Below are 21,663 nucleotides of genomic sequence, written 5' to 3'. Positions count from 1 at the left end.
AGTTCAAGACCAGCCCTGCCAGCATGGCAAAACCCCATCTCTACTAAAAATACAAAAAATTAGTTGGGCGTGGTGGTGCACACCTGTAATCTCAGCTACTGGGGAGGCAGAGGTTACAGTGAGCCAAGACCATGCTGCTGTACCCCAGCCTAGGCAACAGAGCAAGACCCAGTCTCAAAAACAGCTAAAATAAATTTTAAATTAAAAAAAAAAAAAACCTAGGGACAAACCACAGATTGGGAGAAATAGTTACAAATCACATATCTGGTAAAGGACTTTTATCTACAGTATATAAAGAACTCTCAAAATTCAACAGTAAAATAAGCAATCCAGTAGAAAAATGAGCAAAAGATTTGAATAGACACTTTACCAAAGCTATATATAACAAATCAACAAATTAAAATTAATTCAGCATCATTAATGAAACCCCTCTAAAATGGGCTTAAACATTAGAGGTCAAGTATTGGATCCCACTAGGAAATGCCACGGAGAGATTAACATCAATCAGTCCAAACCTTTAACAGAGTTATTCATGACACGATCACTTTGCTGGGCAGCAGAAGGGAGGCCCTTCACTCTGCTACTAAGGCAGACAGGCCCCCTTCCATGGCCATGAGAGGAATGCCAGCTTAGCCAAGCTACAGTCTGGTGTAGCCAGTGTAGTAAGGCATTTCTTCAAATTCCAAGCTGGGGTCCTAAAACTCACCCTGACTGGCCTGCTTAGGTCACATGTTCACCCATGATGAAGCAATGCCTGTGGCCAGGAAATAGATTTGTGCTGATTAGTGTAAGTCCAGGCCACAATTCTTTTTTTTTTTTTTTATTTTAAATTATGCTTTAAGTTCTAGGGTACATGTGCACAACGTGCAGGTTTGTTACATATGTATACATGTACCATGTTGGTGTGCTGCACCCATCAACTTGTCATTTACATCATGTATAACTCCCAATGCCATCCCTCCCTACTTCCCTCACCTCCCTACAATAGGCCCGGGTGTGTGATGTTCCCCTTCCCATGTCCAAGTAATCTCATTGTTCAGTTCCCACCTATGAGTGAGAACATGCGGTGTTTGGTTTTCTGTTCTTGCGATAGTTTGCTGAGAATGATGGTTTCCAGCTGCATCCATGTCCCTACAAAGGACACGAACTCATCCTTTTTTATGGCTGCATAGTATTCCATGGCGTATATGTGCCACATTTTCTTAATCCAGTCTGTCACTGATGGACATTTGGGTTGATTCCAAGTCTTTGCTATTGTGAATAGTGCTGCAGTAAAATATGTGTGCATCAGGCCACAGTTCTTGAGCCATGGGTAGTGTTAACTTCCTCCAAAGTTCAAGTGCTTTAGTGGAAGCAGAGTAATTACCCAAACTTCAATTGGTAGAAATTTCCAAGGTGAAGCAGGCACGGTGCCCACCACACTCCATCACTAAATCCCTCTAATTTGTGTTAAAGTCATGCTTAGTAACGCTCCGTGTCTTAGCATTGTCATTGTTCCTCAGAAAAGAAAAATTGCTAGATGGTATTTATTAAGATGACTAGGAAGAAAAATTGAGAGCCCCTGTGATGGTATCAGTGTCAGTTTTTCCATGTATTACGCGGTTGTGCAGGGTGATCCTTTTTCGTTTTTGCTTGTGACCATGATTGAAAAAATGCCTCCCTAAAAAAAACTGTGGTGATGATAAAATGGCTCCCTAAAAAAGAATGTTATAAGTGTGGAAGTGAGTGTTGACACATGTCTGTTGTGAAAAGTTCCTCCCCTCAGTCTTAGCATTTAGCATTCTGCAAGGGGTACCATGTCGTATTCCCCGTAACGCTCTTCTCTGGCTGCTGGCCCTCCTCTTTGATCAGGACGTGCTGATGGAGCTCCTTGAGCAGTGCGCAGATGGACTCTGGAAAGCTGAGCGCTATGAGCTCATCGCCGACATCTACAAACTCATCATCCCCATTTATGAGAAGCGGAGGGATTTTGAGGTATGGGAGTGCCTTTTTGTTTTTTTCCTATTTGAGAGCATGACGCTGTGACATATAGCCAGACCTGCGCATATGCAAGAGAGGAAGCAGGTCACAGGCCGGTGATGAGCGGGGGAGTCTCTGAACCTCCACGTTACGCTGAAGGTGGTGGCCAGTCATCATCTCCAAATAGTCATCGGGTATCACCCAGACCTGGGCCCCCCCTCTGTGGAGACCCCCACATCTCAAAGTACAGGGGAACCACCTGGCACTCCACTTTTGAAAGGCTGCCATGAACAGAGTTTTGTGATCACCAGGTGTCCCCTTTCTCAGAACTCTTCCTTACTCCACCTGCATGGAAAAATGGTGTCCCTTCCGCCCATCCTGGCCTTGGGAGTTCATCCAGTTTCTCTCGGCGTATCAAATGGAGCAGGAAAAGCAAAGGCCAAGAATCATGTTGGGGAACCATCTCTGACATCGCACCTTAACTTGAAAACAGGGTTTGCTTACTATAATGTGGAAATGTGATGGGTCCTGACATGTGGGCTGGCCTTTGGGTAGGAAGCGTTACCATTCATTAATGATCACTACAAGCAGCACAGCCAGAATGTGCGTGAGTGTATTTTTATTCAAGTTCGAGGACTTTGACCTCCATGATCACATTTGTTATTTTAAAATTGATTCTCCTGTTTGCACATGGGAAGAAATGGGCTTTGTTCTGCTTTCCAGAGGCTGGCCCATCTGTATGACACGCTACACCGGGCCTACAGCAAAGTGACCGAGGTCATGCACTCAGGCCGCAGGCTGCTGGGGACCTACTTCCGGGTAGCCTTCTTCGGACAGGTGAGCCTCCTGTCCGTTCTGCAGTGTCCTAAGTCCTTTAAGAAAAAAAAAAAAAAAAACTATAATAAAGTTATATCTTATAAATTCTCTGTTTTCTGCAAATGCTAATTTGATGAATTTGTCATATTTAGTATGATTCTTACCTTCCTCAGTAGTAAACTTTCTGCTTTTTTTCTTTCTTCCTGTCTTTTCTTTATTACTTTCTTAAGGCAGCGGTAAGTTCTTCCTCCATAAGACATTCTTAGCAACATCTTTGGTACTTCAGTGTGGTTTGCAAGTTTCCTTTTCAAGTCTGTATGTATATCTGTCTAGTCATTACAAACTCCAAAAAAATTAACATTTTATTCCATTTACAGAAATAAATCACCTGTTTTCTTATACATCTATATTGCATGTTTTAAACCAAAATTAAGACTTTCTGGTGTCCTTTGTGCCTGTGCATCTTTATCTTTTGTAATATCATACTCCACAAGTATATTTACAATTACAGTATTTCAGAAACCCTATAGAAAAGCATTTATCTAAATTTGACTTAAATCTTAACCTTCAAGTCTCTAACATTATTAAATGGTATAAATTATAATACATGTATATAGGGCGTGTGGTTTTCTATGAGCATTATATAACCTTCAATTTATTCTGTTATTGTCTTTTATAACTTTATAGCAATACCAGTTTACAGACAGTGAAACAGATGTGGAGGTAATTACAGTAAATGCCTAAAAAGCAAGTAATATAGTGAAATTACTGCATCTAAACTCCTAGTTTGATGTGGATGTTTTTTGTTTCATGGTAGCCTGCATTTTTTTTTTTTTACTGTTTTGTGCACCATTTTCTCTCTTTTAATTTAGATGAGAAACTTTTAAAAATTTTCTTTTAAACATTAACCCCAGTTGGACTTTTTAATTTTCAACCTTTTTCACTTCCCATGCAATTCTAAGCCTTGTAGTCAAACATGATTGGTGCTAAAACAGATGATGACTGGTGAGATGAAAATATTTTCTGATATTGAGCTACAAGTCTTTAATATTTTTTTCTCATCAGTAAAGCAAAATACAATTTATACAAGCTTTACATAACTTTTACTAAACCTACTCCAGACCCCGAAACGCTTCAGTTCATGCCATAAAATCCTGTGTGCATGGGAGCCGTCAGGAGAAGGGAGGCATGTCCACTTCCGAGCCTGCCTGTCACGGGCTGCTTATCATTTTCTAGTGAGTTCTGCTTCTTGGGAAAGTGAAACAGGCTTGACACCCATTAGACTTCCCTGGGACAGCACAGTCTTGTATCCAAAATCTCTCATTTCACTCAACACTTAATGACTGCATTCTTGAATAAGTTTGCAACTTTGTGTTTTTCCTTTATCTTTGCACCTAGACTTCATGTTATTACCATTTCCTTTCTCATTCAGAAAACCCGTTTAAGTAGGATCTTTAGACTCATTCCTTTTTTTTCCCCCTTGTAACAAAAGAACCCTTCCTAGGTGGTAAACCTTGGGCTTACATTCAGGGATAGCTCTAATTGTGCTTTATGTCACAGGGATTCTTTGAAGATGAAGATGGAAAGGAGTATATTTACAAGGAACCCAAACTCACACCGCTGTCGGAAATTTCTCAGAGACTCCTTAAACTGTACTCGGATAAATTTGGTTCTGAAAATGTCAAAATGATACAGGATTCTGGCAAGGTACGACCATGTTTGGATAAGTTTCATAGCAATGTAATGCTGTGATTGATTACATATTATATATATTTAAATGTATATAGAAAAAAACTCAAGAAAATTATTAAGGATGGTTGCCGTGAGTGGCAGGTGTACTTTCTTCCTAATACCTTTAGTGCTTTCCATTACATGCTTGACATTAAAAAAATCTCAATCGCCTAATTTTTAAAACATCTAATTTTACAAAATAATTAACATCTGATGGAATACGCCATTTTTAGTCCAGCTATTTAGAAACTCTGACAGAATGAGGCCCATGGCTCTGTTACTCACTGCACCTCTCCCTGCACATAGCACATGACTTGCCACTCTGTCACTGATGGCTGGATGTAAGAACAGGTGAACAGATGGGCGGATGGGCAAATGGATACATGGACAGGCCAAGGAATGAACTCACCAGCAGTATGACTGTGGGAACAGCAGTCACTTTCTGCTTAGAGAGGCTGTCCTCTGGCATTCTGTTCTCACGAAGACCCTTTTGGAACCTGCACCTTTGTCCTGTACCTTTGTGTGTCCCACCCTCCTCAGGACATCTCCAGGAGGTCGGGTCTCCCTCTGCTTCCTGAAACTCAGGCAAAGATAGTGCCCCCGTTCTTTGTGTTAGAAATGCACCTCCTCCTCTGCTCTCACCAGTGATGAGCCCTGCCTCTTCCAAAGACACCATTTTAGAGAGAGCCTTTGTTCCTTTAGTTACTGGGTGAACTCCAAAATTGGGGTTCAGCCTGGAAGGCCCTGTGGGTTCTTGGCTTTGCACAGAAGGAATTCAAGAGCAAGCTGACAGAGTAAAGTAAAAGCAAGTTTATTAAGAAAGTAAAGGAATAAAAGAATGACTACTCCACAGGCAGAGGAGTGGCATGGGCTGCTTGACCGATTAAACTTATGATTATTTCTTGGTTAGATGCTAAACATGAGGTGGATTATTCACGAGTTTTCTAGGAAAGAGGCAAGGAATTTCCAGAACTGAGGGTTCTCCCCCTTTCAGAGCATATAGAGTAACTTCCAGGTGTTGGCTTGGTGTTTGTAAACTGTCATGGTGCTGGTGGGAGTGTCTTGTAGTATGGTAATGCATTATAATTAGTGTATAATGAGCAGTGAGGACAACCAGAGGTCGCTTTCATTGCCATCTTGATTTGGATGGGTTTTGGCCGGCTTCTTTACCACATCTCATTTTATCAGTGGGGTCTTTGTGACCTGTACCTTGCAAAACCAGTCCTACCGACCTCCTGTCTTACTTCTTTCCTGAACCCTCCTTTGGAGTCCTCAGTACTGGAATCTGTTTCTTTGGGACCCATCATTTTCTCCCGAGAAGAAACCTCAGTTCTCCTGCCCAGCTGGGTAGGGATCTAGGGAGGGGAACGCCAGGGGAGGAGTACACATCTGACTGCTGGATTCCAGATGCAGAAGTACCCGCCCTTGCCCACTCGGTACCTCGCCTACATTGCACTGAGCCTAGTGGACCCACTCAGTGTTTGTCCAGCCCAGTTTTTTCAGAGAACGACCTCTGCTCTCTTGTGCGGTGGAGCTAGGGAAGGGAACCTGGAATTCCAACTCCAGATGGAGACTTCGGGCCACTGTCCCCATTTTGTGCCCTCCATCTCACTCAGTCTGTCGAATTGCTTCAAGGGTAAGCCTCCGCTGGCTTCTGGGGGCTGCACTGACTCACTTCTGTTACCCACCTCATTGGAACATGGATTAGGTTTCTCTGCTTTGCTGAGTTGGGTAGAACACCTCAATGTGCCTGTCCTCCAAAAATTCATTGACACGTCTCCTCCGCTGCTGTCTTCTGTCCCTGTCCCTGGATCCATGCAGGTTAATTCCTAACTGTCATTTTAAAGAGTTGCACAAAGGAAAAAGGATGAACATATATGGGTCCATTTTTAACCAGAAACCCTAACTCAACCTTATTATGACCCCCTTGCTTCATAGACCAAATTACTCTGGTCTAATTTGCCTCCTTCTCTGAAACCGAAACCTTTGTCTGGATCAAGTGGTTGCTTTAACAGGACAGCCTTTTCTCCAGGTTTTCAGTCATTCTCCTTCCCCTTTAAATATGAGGCAGCAGCTGAGTGACTGGATCATCTCCTCCAGCAAGCACCAGTCCTCCCTTCCTGTCCTGATACACGTCCAGCCCAGAAAGCGAAATGTCGGGAAACACCACTGAAACATGGGCCAGACAGCTTCACTCCCACTGCCTTTAAATTCTTTCTGCTTTAAATTATTTCTGCTAACGAAAGTTAAGTTTTGGGCTGGGCGTGGTGGCTTACGCTTGTAATTCCAGCACTTTGGGAGGAGATCAGGAGATCGAGACCATCCTGGCTAACACTGTGAAACCCTGTCTCTACTAAAAATACAAAAAAATTAGCCGGGCGAGGTGGCGGGCCCCTGTAGTCCCAGCTACTCGGGAGGCTGAGGCAGGAGATGGCATGAACCTGGGAGGTGGAGCTTGCAGTGAGCTGAGATCGCGCCACTGCACTCCAGCCTGGGCAAAAGTGTGAGACTCCGTCTCAAAAAAAAAAAAAAAGAAAGTTAAGTTTTAATAGGTTTGGATACAATTAGAATGAATGGCCAAATGGCTTTTTCTAAAATACAAATAATAACTTTTTTTTTTTTTTTTTGAGATGGAGTCTCACTCTGTCACCCAGGCTGGAGTGCAGTGGCGCGATCTTGGCTCACTGCAATCTCCGCCTCCCAGGTTCAAGAGATTCTTGTGCCTCAGCCTCCCGAGTAGCTGGGATTACAGGAGCGTGCCACCACACCTGGCTAATTTTTTTATTTTTGGTAGAGACAGGGTTTCACCATGTTGGCCAGGCTGTTCTCTACCTCCTGACCTCAAGTGACCTGCCTGCATTGGCCTCCCAAAGTGCTAGGATTACAGGCGTGAGCCACCGAGTCCGGCCCAAATAATAACTTTCTATGACTTTATGTATTTTCTTCTAAAGTTTTAGGCACTTTTCCATCTGTTTTTCATTTTTCTTCACAGTCATCTCTGTTTTGAGAACAGTTCTCTTTTGTTTGCCTGCGTACACCAGTATGGCTCCATGTTCTCTGCACAGTCATTTCTTTTGTGTCCCTTTTTATTGCTCTGGAAGGTTAAATACATTAAAATGTGCAAAATTGATTTGTCTTCCTAGTGATTTAGCTTTTGTTTCTGCATAGGAAATGCCTATGTTTAATTCTCTATCGTGTCACAGAAATGAGAGTACCGCCAATTCTAGCAATGTGGTTTTAAAAGCATTTATGTGTTGAACAGAAACTAAATTTATCATTAGAATAGTCTAGATTAATCGGTACCTGTATTAAATTAATTAATCTGCAGCTGTTTGCATCTAATCTCAGCTGTCTATAGAGTAATGATAGTTTGGAGGTCTAGCTTCCAAACATTATTCCTAAAATAAACATTTGTCTCTCTAAGCCAAATATACTAAAAATGCAGTTTAAGAAACAATCAGGGAAATCCAGACTGGAGGTCATTCAATAAGAAAACCAGCAGTTTGGGAGGCCAAGGCGGGCGGATCACCTGAGGTCGCGAGTTCGAGACTAGCCTGACCAACATGGAGAAACCCCGTCTCTACTAAAAATACAAAATTAGCCGGGCGTGGTGGCACACACCTGTAGTCCCACCTACTTAGGAGGCTGAAGCAGGAGAATCACTTGAACACAGGAGGCAGAAGTTGCAGTGAGCTGAGATCATGCCATTGCACTCCAGCCTGGGCAACAAGAGCAAAATTCTGTCTCAAAATAATAATAATAATAATAATAATAACAATAATAATAATAAATTCAATATTATGGGAAAAATGAATGATAGGGAATTCTTCTAAATTAAACATGACTAGGGACATAACAACTAAATGGAAAGTGTGATTGTTGATTAGATTCTGATCCAAACACAAATATCTATAACTAACATTCTGGAGACATTTGAGAAAATGGTAATATTGACTGGGTATTGGATGGTATTAGGGAATCAGTGTTAATTTGGGTAGGCACGATAACATATTGTGGTCATAGAAGCAAATGTCCTCAGTTTTAGGAGAAGCTGACTATAGTATCCTGGTGTGTTCTGCTTGCTTTGAAATGGTTCCACTGGGAAGAAAAGTCTGTATGTCTGTGTGTGTGCACATACATAGGTGTATGTGTAGTATATTTGAGACAAATAGAGCAAACTGCTAGCAGTTGTTGATCCAAGTGGTGGATATGTGGATGTTTATTGTACTCTTTTCTCCGTTATATTTACTAATAAAATGTTGGAAAATACCACGTAGGTAAGGACTGAGCAGTTCCTTCATGGAGTACTAATCTTCCATTGTGCTGTTTCAATTAAAGGTCAACCCTAAGGATCTGGATTCCAAGTATGCCTACATCCAGGTGACTCACGTCATCCCCTTCTTTGACGAAAAAGAGTTGCAAGAAAGGAAAACAGAGTTTGAGAGATCCCACAACATCCGCCGCTTCATGTTTGAGATGCCGTTTACGCAGACCGGGAAGAGGCAGGGCGGGGTGGAAGAGCAGTGCAAACGGCGCACCATCCTGACAGGTATGGGCCCCAGAAGCCTCATGGACACCAGCCTGGACGCCTCGCCAAAGAGCTGTCCAGAGGGATTCAGAAGCTTCAGGACTGGAAGGGCCTTTCGAGCTCAGTTAGCCACCACCACACCCATTTCAGTTTCCCGTTTATCTAGTGCTTCCTTTTGAATACTTGGGATGTTTTTCTGTTGACACTTCCTTCTTCCACAAGACCAGAAGTTCATATCCAATCGAAGGTCACTTACCCTTCTGAGAGTCTGATAAAAATGGCAGGCCTTGTGTGCCCAGATGTGCACACAGTCTAAGGTGACTTATGGACTCCAGGTCCAGCAGCCACACCCAGTCCTGGAGGGACCCATCTCACACACCTGTCTCAGGTTCTAGCATGGACCTGCTCAGCAGTCTCAGGCTGTGAGTAAATGGGATATGAGCTCGGATCGCCCCACATCATTGCCCCGGGGGCTGGCCAGCTGCCACTTGAATGCCTCCTCTGCCAGGAAGCTCACTGCATTCAGTGGCTGTCCACAATTGCAGCTTAGGCAGTTCTCACTGATCCCTTTGGCACTGTTGAGCCAGTGACAACCCACTCTGGGAAATGTGTTTTGCATCATTTCCCAGCCCCTGGCAAGTGTCCAGTCATCCTCGGGTGATTTTTACCTTCTCGGGGAGAGCTTGACCCATCCATGCCTCGTTAGGGTCAGCAACATCACTGGGGTAACCTAACATAAAATGCTTCCTTGACCAAGAAATATCAGTGGGAGGGCCGTTCAGAATGCCGGGTGTGCCAGTTTTCACCACACGTCTTCCAAAGAGTGGCCCTAGTTAAGTCAGACCAGGAAAGGGCCTGCTTCCCGGAAGTTGGGGTTGTTGAGTTTCCGTCTGGGCAATAATATGCACTATCATGATGAGCGGAAGGAGCTGTGGAGATGCTGCGCCCAGGGGCTTATCAGCTCTCACCCGCAAAGTGTATGCTTTAAAAAGACAGATTGGATGGCGTGGGGTTTATATCTCAGTAAAGCTGTTATCAAAAAAAGAATACAGGTTTTTATGAATTAGCCCAGGACAACGTATTGCAGGGAGCTTTTCACACTCCCAATGAGGGAAATGAGATAAAAGTTAAAACAAAACAAACAAAACTGTGTTCTTAAAGTGTCCCTACTCCTGCTTTTAAGAAGATAGCATATGTAAAGCACAAATGATATTATCCTCACAAACATCTCCCCACCCCAAATAATTATTTTTTTAATGCACACATTAGTAGCAAATTCTCATTAAGCAAGATAACTGCTCTTCGAGATGGAATCACTTTATAGGAATCACCAGCTTACAGTGTTTATGGCTCAGCTGTGATGACTTCCCTTCTGACCCGCTAAGTCAGTGGTTACCAAAGGTTGGTCCAGGACCAGCAGCATCAGCACCCCCAGGGAACTTGTGAGAGATGGAAGTTCCAGGTCCCCACCTCCGAAACTGCTGGATCAGAAACTCTGGGGGCGGGGCCAGTTCTTTGTGTTCAGCAAGCCCTCCCGGTGATCCCAGTGCACGCTCAGATTAGAGAACTGCTGCCTGTAATAAACCTAGTTCATTGCTGAGTCAGGGTCAGGAGTTTTGGGTATGGTTATTGTTAAGGCAGTGTACTGATTCATAAACATTCATGACGATAGGCTGTTTTCCCAGGGCACATTTCTCCATCGTTTTGTTAGGGACTACTTTAGATTAGATAAAGCACATGAGCAACGCTCTGTATCTGCAGGAACAAGGGGACAGAGAGTGCGCTGCAGAGAGAGGTGGGGCAGACACCTGTGTTGTTGGCTTAGGGATTGCCGTCCACAGCTGTGGGTTGAGACAGCCTACACAGTGGCGACGCTGTCCTGGGGGTCCTGTAGGCCTGGGTCACAGCCTCACTGTGTGACCTTGGGCAGGTCACGCTTCCTGTCTGTGCCTTAGTTTCCTCATCTGCAAATGCGAGTTAGGACACTCATTATATTGTCATAACTTTGTAAACAGTAAGCAGCAGAGGAAAGAAAGTTCTTCATTTTTTGCTAGATTTCATCTGCTGTTGAGCTAGATACACACACCAGGGCATTCTGAAGGCTGGACCTGAGGGTTTTCCCTCAAGTTATCAACCCCTCAGGTTCCTCTTCCATTGCATTGCTTCATACCTAACCTTTGGCCTTCCAAAGGTCAAAGGGAGCCCAGGCCTTCCCTGCCCTCTGCACCAGGAAAAGGCTCACCTTCCTGGGTAGTTCACAGTCAGCTGACTGTAACTGTGCAATCATTTGAAAAACCTCATGATCACCCTCCAGCCTCCTTCAGTGGAAATTTCCGAGCCTGTCCCAAAGAAGTGGGGCGGGGAGATGCCTCCCTGCCTTCTTTCATGGAACTTCTGCCAAGGAGTTTCTTCCCAGTCACTATTCCAGAGTCTTCCAAACTGGGTTAGCCTCCAGCCCTCCACCTTCTATTCAAGACACACAAACCAGCAGTCACCATACTCATCACTGGGCCTGCCCTGTCCTCCTTTCTAAAGGGCTGGCTCAGTCGGTCACCTAATTGTCCACCTTCCAGAGCCAGGTTGGACTCTCATGCAGTCATTTGGGCAGTAATGCATTCATTCATTCAACAAAATGTATTGCACACTGACACTGTGCCCATTGGCACGCTAATGAAACACATCTGTGGGCCTGTGCAGCTGGCATTCTAGCCAGAGGAGACAGACGATAAACAGTACCCACATGAGTAAATATACCTCTGGTGGAACGTGATCTGTATTCCAGAGAAAGCAAAAGGAGACTGGGAACCTAGAGTTGACCTCCTTCCTCAGAAACAGGAAGGCAGCCCCACTCCTCCCCGGAAGCACAGCCCTCTGTCCAAATACAAGCAGGCCTCTGCCAGCGCTCCCTCCCTGGCTAGGGACAGCGAGGCTGAGTCCTTGCCATTCTACCAGGGAGCTTTATGGATCCCCAGCGCTACCACTTAAAATCTGTGAAACCAAGTCAGGAATCCTTCACCTTTCACTGATAAAACATTGTGAAAAGGCAGCAGGCCTGTAAGTATGTGAGAAAGGAGGCTGCCTCAGGGCGGACATGTTTTGCACCTTTGTCTGGATGTTGGACGGCCCATCGGAGCCCTGTGTTTTCCAGGGGCTGGCCCTGTTTCCCGTCCTGTGATGAGTCCTTCCCAATTAAACTCTTCCCTAGCCACTTGCTAACTAGAGACCAGGACCACTCCCATCTGACATTTGCTTGTTCAAAAAGAAAATAAGCTTTTAGGTACATATCTACTATCTATTAGTAAATATATGTCAAGTGAGAATATTATAGATATTTCTATATTATATAGAGCAGTAAGAAATGGGAAACAGCAAATCAGAACCTGCTGCTTTTCTGTTCATTTTTAAATTAACTCCTTTGTGTTGATATTTAGGTATCTCATTATGATAAAGGAAAACAATGTTAATCAGTTATTTTGGTTTAAAAATACATAAGAAAAAGTAAATACTTTTATTTTTATTTCTTATTCATTGCTGTAAGTTTCAAAATACCTTTATTCGCACTACAGCTCCAAAAGTTTGTGAATTTCTGGTCATGAAATCCTTTGCTTAGGAGTCTATTCTTTGTGTTTTTTTGGTTTGGGTTTTTGGGGAGTGGTTTTTGTTTTCTTTTTTGAGACAGGGTCTCACTCTGTAGCCCAGGCTGGAGTACAGTGGCGCAATCATAGCTCACTGAAGCCTTGACCTCCCAGGCTCAAGCCAGCCACGTCAGTTTCCCCAGTAGCTGGGACTACAGGCATACACCACCATACCCAGCTAATTTTTGTAATTTTGTAAAAATTACAAAAATTAGGTTTTTGCCATGTTGCCCAGGCTGGTCTCGAACTCCTGGGCTCATGTGATCTACCAGCCTCGGCCTTCCAAAGTGCTAGGATTACAGGCGTGAGCACCGTGCCCACCCTAGGAATATATTATTATTTCTTATATTCTACTCATTTCTCAGATTTGTGCAAATTTAGCATGTGATTCAAAGTTATTCTATGGACAAAAATGAATTTTCTCAAGGATATTTTTATGGAACTATTTCCTGGACTTAATCTGTTATGTACTATCTCAAAATTGTTTAGTCTTTTTTATGTTGTGAAAGTCATCTTATATCCACTAACTCATTCAGACCTCAGAGCTTCCAAGGAAGGTAGGGCATTTGGAGTGAGAAAATTGAGTGGGGAATGATAACCTGATTTATTTAAAGACATGCTTGTCACATTAAAAGGATAACAAGGACCCAACTCTCTTGACTTTATGAGATACACGATTGTAAAGGAAGGCAATATTCTAGCTCCACCAATTACTAGTATGTGTCTTTGGCAAGCTTTGAGTTCCTTGTTTTAAAATGTGAGGAATAGTGACATCTGTAATAATCATTTCTGATAATAATCACCTCAGTAACACTAAAGCTTATGCAAGCCATGAAGTAATTCTGGGGCTCACCCTCTGCAGCCATACACTGCTTTCCTTACGTGAAGAAGCGCATCCCTGTCATGTACCAGCACCACACGGACCTGAACCCCATCGAGGTGGCCATTGACGAGATGAGTAAGAAGGTGGCAGAGCTCCGGCAGCTGTGCTCCTCGGCCGAGGTGGACATGATCAAACTACAGCTCAAGCTCCAGGGCAGCGTGAGTGTTCAGGTGAGCCAGGCACAGCAGGCCGGAGGGCGGCAGGGAAAGCCCTTGCCCCTGGGTGACTTGCGAGTCATTTCCACCAACAAGGTCTACTTGAGAGCCTCGGTTTACCAAGTGATCCCTGCTCCCTTCCCCCAACGTCTGTGACATTTCTCCTGATATCAGAAGGGGAGGAAACCTCATGATCCCCACCCCCCGCCCCATGAGGACTGACTGACTGTGGGGACAAGCGCCAGATCTCCATACACTACCCTGATTTGTCAGTATTTGGGGAATTCTGGGTGCCTGATTAGAAGCATCGAGACTCTTCTAAATACAAAGAAGTGTGGAGAGCAGTAGGTTTTCCTATAAAACTGTTGTTCTCTGTTTTCTGTGAAAATTGTATCCAAAAAAGTACCTTAAGTTTTACTCTCTTAATGGTATCTTTTGATTAATGAATTCATTATTTTAATATAGCCCAATCAATCAATTTTTTCTTTATTGGTAGCATTTTTATGTTCTCTTTAAGAAATCTGTGTCTACTCCAAGATTTCACAGATATTCTCCCAGGTTTTCCTCCTTCGCTCAGCATCCACATTAGGTTTGCATTCCATCCGGAACTGATTTTTGTATATGTTATAGTGTCAGGGTCAGGATATATTTTTTCCATATGACCTTCCAAGTGATGTACACAATTTATTGAAAAGATCATCTTCGATCTAGATACTAACATATATGTTCAGTTTGTGAAAATTCATCAAGCTATATACTTGTGATATATGCACTTTTCCGTTCATATATTATACTTTAGTAAGAGATTTTTAAAAAGTTATCTTTCTTACATGGTTTCCTAGTTAATTGGTAAATGTTAAATCGCTTCCCTCCAGTAACAAGTATGACTCTTTACTTTCTTGGTATTTTTAAGTGTATATAGTTGAAGCACATGTTTGTTCATATGTATATATATGTGTGTGTGTGTGTATATTTATTTGTATATCCTGTTATTTTAGCTTTCAAGAAGGGTATGTTTATGAAAGTTACATGTAGATTATAATACATAGGTTTTGGGTTTTTTTGGTTCATTTTCTGAAATTGTATTTTGTCAACTTCCCATCAGATCCACACTAAAGAACCATGAGTTGTTGCCTATACAATTCAATAGACATTTTTGTGTCATTCACCACAAAAGCATTTATAGATGTTTTTAATCTCTTTCCTGATACTCTCAAAGACATATGTGCCAAATAAGTTAGCAGGTGAACATAAGTATTCCAACAATGTGAGTGATTACGTAACAGGTCCAGAGGCCACAATTTTCTGTCGCTAAAAACAAAACCACTCAATCGACATGATCTGGGAACATCCAGTCCCTATGGAAAGGCCACCAGACGGCTGTGGCAGCAGTCCAGGGTAGGGCTGGACCATTGAGCTTTCTAAAAGGCAAAATATGCCCTGCTAATTTGATGGTAACCTTAGCATTTTAAATTCCCAATCGTCTTAAAAAGCAAGAAATTCCATGTTGAAATGAGAAGATTAAGTTATACTCATACCTACCTAAGTAACAACAAAGTTGCAGCCAGAGGAAATTAACTTTATCGTTTTATCTGCGTATCTCTGTAATTGTTTCATCAAGCAGCTCCCTGGTGCTGCAGCTTTAGTGGGCAGAGCCGTCTGTGGAGCTTCTTGGTATTGCACTCCAGGATCTTGTTATTAGACCTTACGGAGACTCATCAGCCTTCCTCTTTCTATCTTCTTCAAATATGGACCGTCTTATATCATTTTAGATGATCAGTCATTTGGGTCGTCTTCAGGTGATTAATACGGCTCCCCCCACACAGCAGCCTGGTGCTCAGTTCCACCCTCACGCATCTTGGGCTGTTCACCCATTGCTCCTGGCTCCGAGGCCCCCCTCTGACCACTGGGGCTGGAACCCTCCTATCTCCCCACGTCTGGTGTGAGTTCCTGTGGCTCAGTTTTCCTGCCATTGCTAGACAAGTCCTGCCTACCATGGGTCAGAACCACACACGGACAGCTCCCCTAATTCCTTGCTAAGCTCACCAGACCTTCCGGGAAATATCATGCAGTGACCACATAGTCACGTTCTTTCCCAGGCTGTCTCAGACGCCTGGAACATTCTTCTTCCCATCTCAGTGTGTCCAACCTTCTTTCTCACCACATTCTTAGCTTTCCTTCCTTATCCAAAATCCGCAGACTCTTCTTAGCTGCTTGGAAGGCTGATGCAGGGTTCTGCTTCACTCACGCCTGCTGCCTGCTCCTAACATCTGGCTCTCCAGCACACTGCAAATGCTCACTGCATCCAAGCATAGCACATCAGTTTGCCCGTGGCTGTCTATACAATCCAATGAAATGAACAGTTACTGTATTTTTCAGTTTTTCACTGAATTCACCAGATTGGCCTGTTAGTTCAGTGTAGTGCGGCACAAATCCCCGTGACTAAACACCTTGGAAGTAAGAATCCTTGACCTGGATTTGGAAGACCTGGGCTGTGATCTCTGATGTTTTGCTTATTGGCTGTTCAAACTTGAACAGGCTCCTAAGTTTTCCAAGCATTGGTTTCTTCTTACATAAAATAAACCATCACCACAAGTGCCCCGAAGATGGCTGAGATCATGGAATCAAGCGGTGTGCAACAGTGAGCTTCATGGTGTCTTTTTGGGCTTAAGTTCCTGGAAGGCAGGGATTGTGAGTAGCTCACGCCGACAGGCTTTTTAGTGCCTGCACACTGAAACTGAGCAGATTATCGTGGTAACCTTCCTCCGAATGCCACTGAAAACCTTTGCTCTTTGTCTAGGTCAATGCTGGCCCCCTGGCCTATGCGCGAGCTTTCTTAGATGACACAAACACAAAGCGATATCCCGACAATAAAGTGAAGCTGCTTAAGGAAGTTTTCAGGTAAAGCACACTGAATGCATCTTTTTCTCTTCAAGTATTGAGCATTTCTGCGCTCCTTCGGGAGAGAGATGCTGCTGGTCGGACTCATGCCTTATCCTCTGCGTGCCTTTGTTTCTCCCGCCTGTACCATTCCAGGCAATTTGTGGAAGCTTGCGGGCAAGCCTTAGCGGTAAACGAACGTCTGATTAAAGAAGACCAGCTCGAGTATCAGGAAGAAATGAAAGCCAACTACAGGGAAATGGCGAAGGAGCTTTCTGAAATCATGCACGAGCAGGTAAGGGCTGCGCTGGCTCCAACAACTTGGAGTTCTTGGTTAGGGGTGTGAGGTGCACCCTATCGTGACCTAGGCCACCTGATATCCTTCCAGAACCGTGGCATCTGAAGGAGAATGTGGCATACCACACTCCTGCCATGCTCTAGCACCAGGTCATTTGGGAAGAGCGAACAGATTGCCCATACGCTGTTATCCACGGCAAGCAGGGGAGAGCAGGCCTGCCTCCTCGTGGCTCTATGAGGTGGCTGTGTTTCCTAAGCTTTCTCTCTCCCCACCCCATCTAGCCAAAAAGAAAAGGAAAAACTCACACGAAAATATCCATACTCTTCTGACAACTGCATTGCTTTAATCCTTTGAAAAAAGCAGGACTTGCCAACCTGGTTTAAGGAATTATCTGTTGCATTCAATGTTTTTGCCATTTAAAAATACAGACCGATTCCATTTTTGACAATGTATAGCGGGCCTTAGCACCCCAGTGAATTCTTCCTTTAAGTTCCTTGTCACTACGGGCATCTTCCTTGATTATTTTGCTGTTATCTCCTTCCTGTGGGTTTCTTCAGTAGGATTCTGTGTGTGGGCTCAGCTGTCACAGAGGAGATGGTGACCCGTACCCAGGGAATGCCTAGAGCAGCATCCACATTGTTCTTTTGTTTTTTTTTGTGAGAGGTCTCAGTCACTGTCCTTTCTCTATAATTGACATTAGCACCTTGATAACACAGAACTGCTCTGTCTGGCCCCTCCATTACCGTCCTTCAGTCTGGCACAGTGGAAGCCAGGGCCATTTGTGGAGTTATCCTATCCCCTGACAGTTTAGTTAGGACATTTTCATTGCAGGAAACGAACATCAGTGTGTGAGCTTTAACTCACTTGCTTTTTTTCTCCTCCATGCTAACATGTTCAGCTGGGATGGTAATGTCATTTTTAAATTTTATTTCTCTGATAATCTGACTCAGAAAAAGCTGTTACCTTTTTGAGTTTGAGCAGCTGCAGACATTGGCATAATGACAGTGCATGGGCAGAGGAAAGTACCCTCTTCTGGACATGTTAAAAAGTAGAGGCCGGACGTGCTGGCTCACTCCTGTAATCCCAGCACTTTGGGAGGCCAAGGCAGGTGGATCATCTGAGGTCAGGAGTTCGAGACCAGCCTGGCCAACATGGTGAAACTCCATCTTTACTAAAAAATATAAAAATTAGCTGGGCGTAGTGGTGCACACCCTAGTCTCAGCTACTCGGGAGGCTGAGGCAGGAGAATTGCTGGAACCCAGGAGGTGGAGGCTGCAGTGAGCCAAGATTATGCCGCTGCCCTCCAGCCTGGGCAACAGAATGAGACTCCATCTCAAAAAAAAAAAAAGAAAAAGAAAAGAAAAAGAAAAAATGGAAACAATTAGAGGAAGGAATGTCTGAATAATTAAGCAGAACAGGAGGGACTCATGGGAACCAATTTTTGGAGAAAACTTGAGATCTTTTCTGTGGAGCCTCCAGATTCCTATAGAATGGAGAGTTTGGTCAGTGGGTGCTGACACTGGGCACTAGAGAAGATGGAAGTAGTAAGAGATCATGGGCTGAAACTGTCAAACTCCCAGAGTACGGGGATATTTAATGCACTTGCTGTCAACTGCACCTTGAACTTTCCATTATGCCAACAGCTGTGAAGACTGAGCCCCTTTGAACCCCTGAAGGGCTGTGGTGGGGGTAGACCTGCTTTGGTGTTTCCAGGGGAGCCTCTGCTGGAGGTCAAGACCTACACTCAGATCCTTCTAGGCACCACTAGGCATGGAAAAATACTTGTTCAGGGTCAGAAGAGTAGCCACCCTCTCCCAAGACAAAATCTGTAAGACCCTGAGAAAAGGAGGCAGGAGAGAAACACAAATGCTCCAGATTTATTTTTAAAGGCTTTTTCAAGGTCAAGGCTAGGTTGTGTCCCAGTCAAGCACATGTAGGTAGACCTCACGTTGCCTTACGATCTGGTGAGCCTAGAAGGCTCTCCATTCGCTAGCTTTGTAAGGGAGACATAATGTGCTGTTCTTTTTTTTTTTTTTTTTTTTGAGACGGAGTCTCGCTCTGTCGCCCGGGCTGCAGTGGCCGGATCTCAGCTCACTGTAAGCTCCGCCTCCCGGGTTTACGCCATTCTCCTGCCTCAGCCTCCCGAGTAGCTGGGACTACAGGCGCCCACCACCTCGCCCGGCTATTTTTTTGTATTTTTTTTTTAGTAGAGACGGGGTTTCACCGTGTTAGCCAGGGTGGACTTGATCTCCTGACCTCGTGATCCGCCCGTCTCGGCCTCCCAAAGTGCTGGGATTACAGGCTTGAACCACCGCGCCCGGCCAATGTGCTGTTCTTGACTTTCTCCTAATAATCCTCACCCGAGAACAGGCATTCACTGGATAAGCTGCAAGTCTCCCTCTGTAAACCACCAGCCAGGCTTTTCAGGCACTCATCACTCACGTGATGGAGTGAGTGTAGACTTGTGTGTGTGATGTGGGGTGCAACACTTTGAGAAATATCTGCTGCATCCTTACACTCAGTAACATTGTGTTGCACATGGCAACATTGCCTTAAACTCTGTAACATTGTGTCATACTTGGTAACATTGTGTCACACATGGCAACATTGCATTTCATATGGTAACATTGTGTCACACATGGCAACATTGTGTTGCACTCAGTAACATTGTGTTTCTGTCCTGGAGATCTGCCCCCTGGAGGAGAAGACGAGCGTCTTACCGAATTCCCTTCACATCTTCAATGCCATCAGTGGGACGCCAACAAGCACAATGGTTCACGGGATGACCAGCTCGTCTTCGGTCGTGTGATTACACCTCATGGCCCGATTGTGGGGACTTGCTTTGTCATTTGCAAACTCAGGATGCTTTCCAAAGCCAATCACTGGGGAGACCGAGCACAGGGAGAACCAAGGGGAAGGGGAGAGAAAAGAAATAAAGAACTATGTTATTTCTTAACAGATTTTCTATAGGAGTTGTAAGAAGGTGCACATATTTTTTTAAATCTCACTGGCAATATTCAAAGTTTTCATTGTGTCTTAACAAAGGTGTGGTAGACACTCCTGAGCTGGACTTAGATTTTATTCTTCCTTGCAGAGTAGTGTTAGAATAAATGGCCTACAGAAAAAAAGGTTCTGGGATCTACATGGCAGGGAGGGCCGCACTGACATTGATGCCTGGGGGACCTTTTGCCTCAAGGCTAAGCTGGAAAATCTTGAAAATATTTTTTTTTTCCTGTGGCACATTCAGGTTGAATACAAGAACTATTTTTGTGACTAGTTTTTGATGACCTAAGGGAACTGACCATTGTAATTTTTGTATCAGTGAACCAGGAGATTTAGTGCTTTTATACTCATTTCCTTGCATTAAAAAAAAATATGAAAGCTTAAGGAATTATGTGAGCTTAAAACTAGTCAAGCAGTTTAGAACCAAAGGCCTATATTAATAAACACAACTATGCTGAAAAGTACAAAGTAGTACAGTATATTGTTATGTACATATCATTGTTAATACAGTCCTGCCACTGTACATATATGTATTACATTTCTACATTTTTAATACATGAGCTTCTGCATTCAGTTTAATTGTGATAAATCTGTGCTGTTCCAGTATATGCAATACACTTTAATGTTTTATTCTTGTACATAAAAATGTGCAATATGGAGATGTATACAGTCTTTACTATATTAGGTTTATAAACGGTTTTAAGAATTTCATCCTTTTGCCAAAATGGTGGAGTATGTAATTGGTAAACCATAAATCCTGTGGTGAATGGTGGTGTAATTTAAAGCTGTCACCATGTTATATTTTCTGTTAAGACATTAATTTAGTAATTTTATATTTGGGAAAATAAAGGTTTTTAATTTTATTTAACTGGAATCACTGCCCTGCTGTAATTAAACATTCTGTACCACATCTGTATTAAAAAGACATTGCTGACTATTTGGGAGTGGCTGCTGGTGTTTATTGTTCAGCAGTCATAAGGGAACAGGATACCAAAATCCTCGAGGGTGAAATCTCACGGGGTCTGAAATTTTCTTTAAAATACTTGAGCAGGGAAAAGAGTGGGTAGAGACCACAGGACTGACAGAATGCTAGTCATTGTTGAGGCTGAAGTTGGGTGCATGGGGAAGCATGATACTCGTTTCTCTGCTTTTGTGGAAGTTTCCGTGATACGGATTTCCCAAGCAGGGGTCACGTCTTCAGAGGACCTGGATGAATGCTTTGTTGAACCGTGGTCAGGATCTAAATCATACCAGTTACTCCCAAGTTCACGTGGATACCTTGCGACCTCTTGCTTTTTCCCCTTCGGCTGTAGCAAGACGTCCATCTTTATCCCCTCCCTTACTGGCTTCCAAGATGAGAACACTGGGATAATGCATAGGAAGCCAGGTGCACCCTCTGTGCCCCACATGGTCAAGATCCCTGAACCGGGTCACATGATGGCTCCAGTTGCAGGTGCTGTTCCTGTTTCTGGTGTGCCTGGTGGCCCCAGCGGGTAGGTCAGCCCCCTGTCACTCAGCCCCATATGGTTCCATTGATGGAACTACATAAAATACTGAACAAAATAAAATAGCTGGGGTTTTGCCTTGAAGGGCTGTAAAGGCTGTCTTTTTATGTGACCAGTTAAGGAAAGAAAACGTGGGGTGCTGTGCACCCCTTGAGCACCCAGAAGCCAAGGGTCTTGTGACATCTGGAACATTTGCTACCTACCAATGGTAAGGCAAGAGGTCTTGGGAAGAGATGAAGAGGGGGCGAAGGGTCGCCATGACCCACCCGA

General features: G+C 43.8%; 1 protein-coding gene across 22 annotated transcripts in view; it reads left to right on the top strand.

Moving 5' to 3' along the window:
* DOCK9 (dedicator of cytokinesis 9) overlaps window positions 1-20,825 on the top strand; it is a 297,489-nt gene extending 276,664 nt beyond the window's left edge. For all 22 annotated transcript variants that reach the window (XM_007960750.3, XM_073014464.1, XM_073014461.1 and 19 more), the window contains 8 exons: window positions 1,852-1,974; window positions 2,683-2,796; window positions 4,336-4,482; window positions 8,845-9,055; window positions 13,532-13,722; window positions 16,508-16,608; window positions 16,744-16,882; window positions 19,572-20,825. In XM_007960750.3, the coding sequence (XP_007958941.1) occupies window positions 1,852-1,974; window positions 2,683-2,796; window positions 4,336-4,482; window positions 8,845-9,055; window positions 13,532-13,722; window positions 16,508-16,608; window positions 16,744-16,882; window positions 19,572-19,694 (1,149 nt within the window). In that variant the 3' untranslated portion in view covers window positions 19,695-20,825. The remainder of the gene's footprint in view (window positions 1-1,851; window positions 1,975-2,682; window positions 2,797-4,335; window positions 4,483-8,844; window positions 9,056-13,531; window positions 13,723-16,507; window positions 16,609-16,743; window positions 16,883-19,571) is intronic.
* The last annotated feature ends 838 nt before the right edge of the window (window positions 20,826-21,663 follow it).

This window comes from Chlorocebus sabaeus, chromosome 3 (assembly GCF_047675955.1).
Source record: "Chlorocebus sabaeus isolate Y175 chromosome 3, mChlSab1.0.hap1, whole genome shotgun sequence".
NCBI lineage: Eukaryota > Metazoa > Chordata > Mammalia > Primates > Cercopithecidae > Chlorocebus > Chlorocebus sabaeus.
This window is presented reverse-complemented; position numbering and strand designations above follow the sequence as displayed.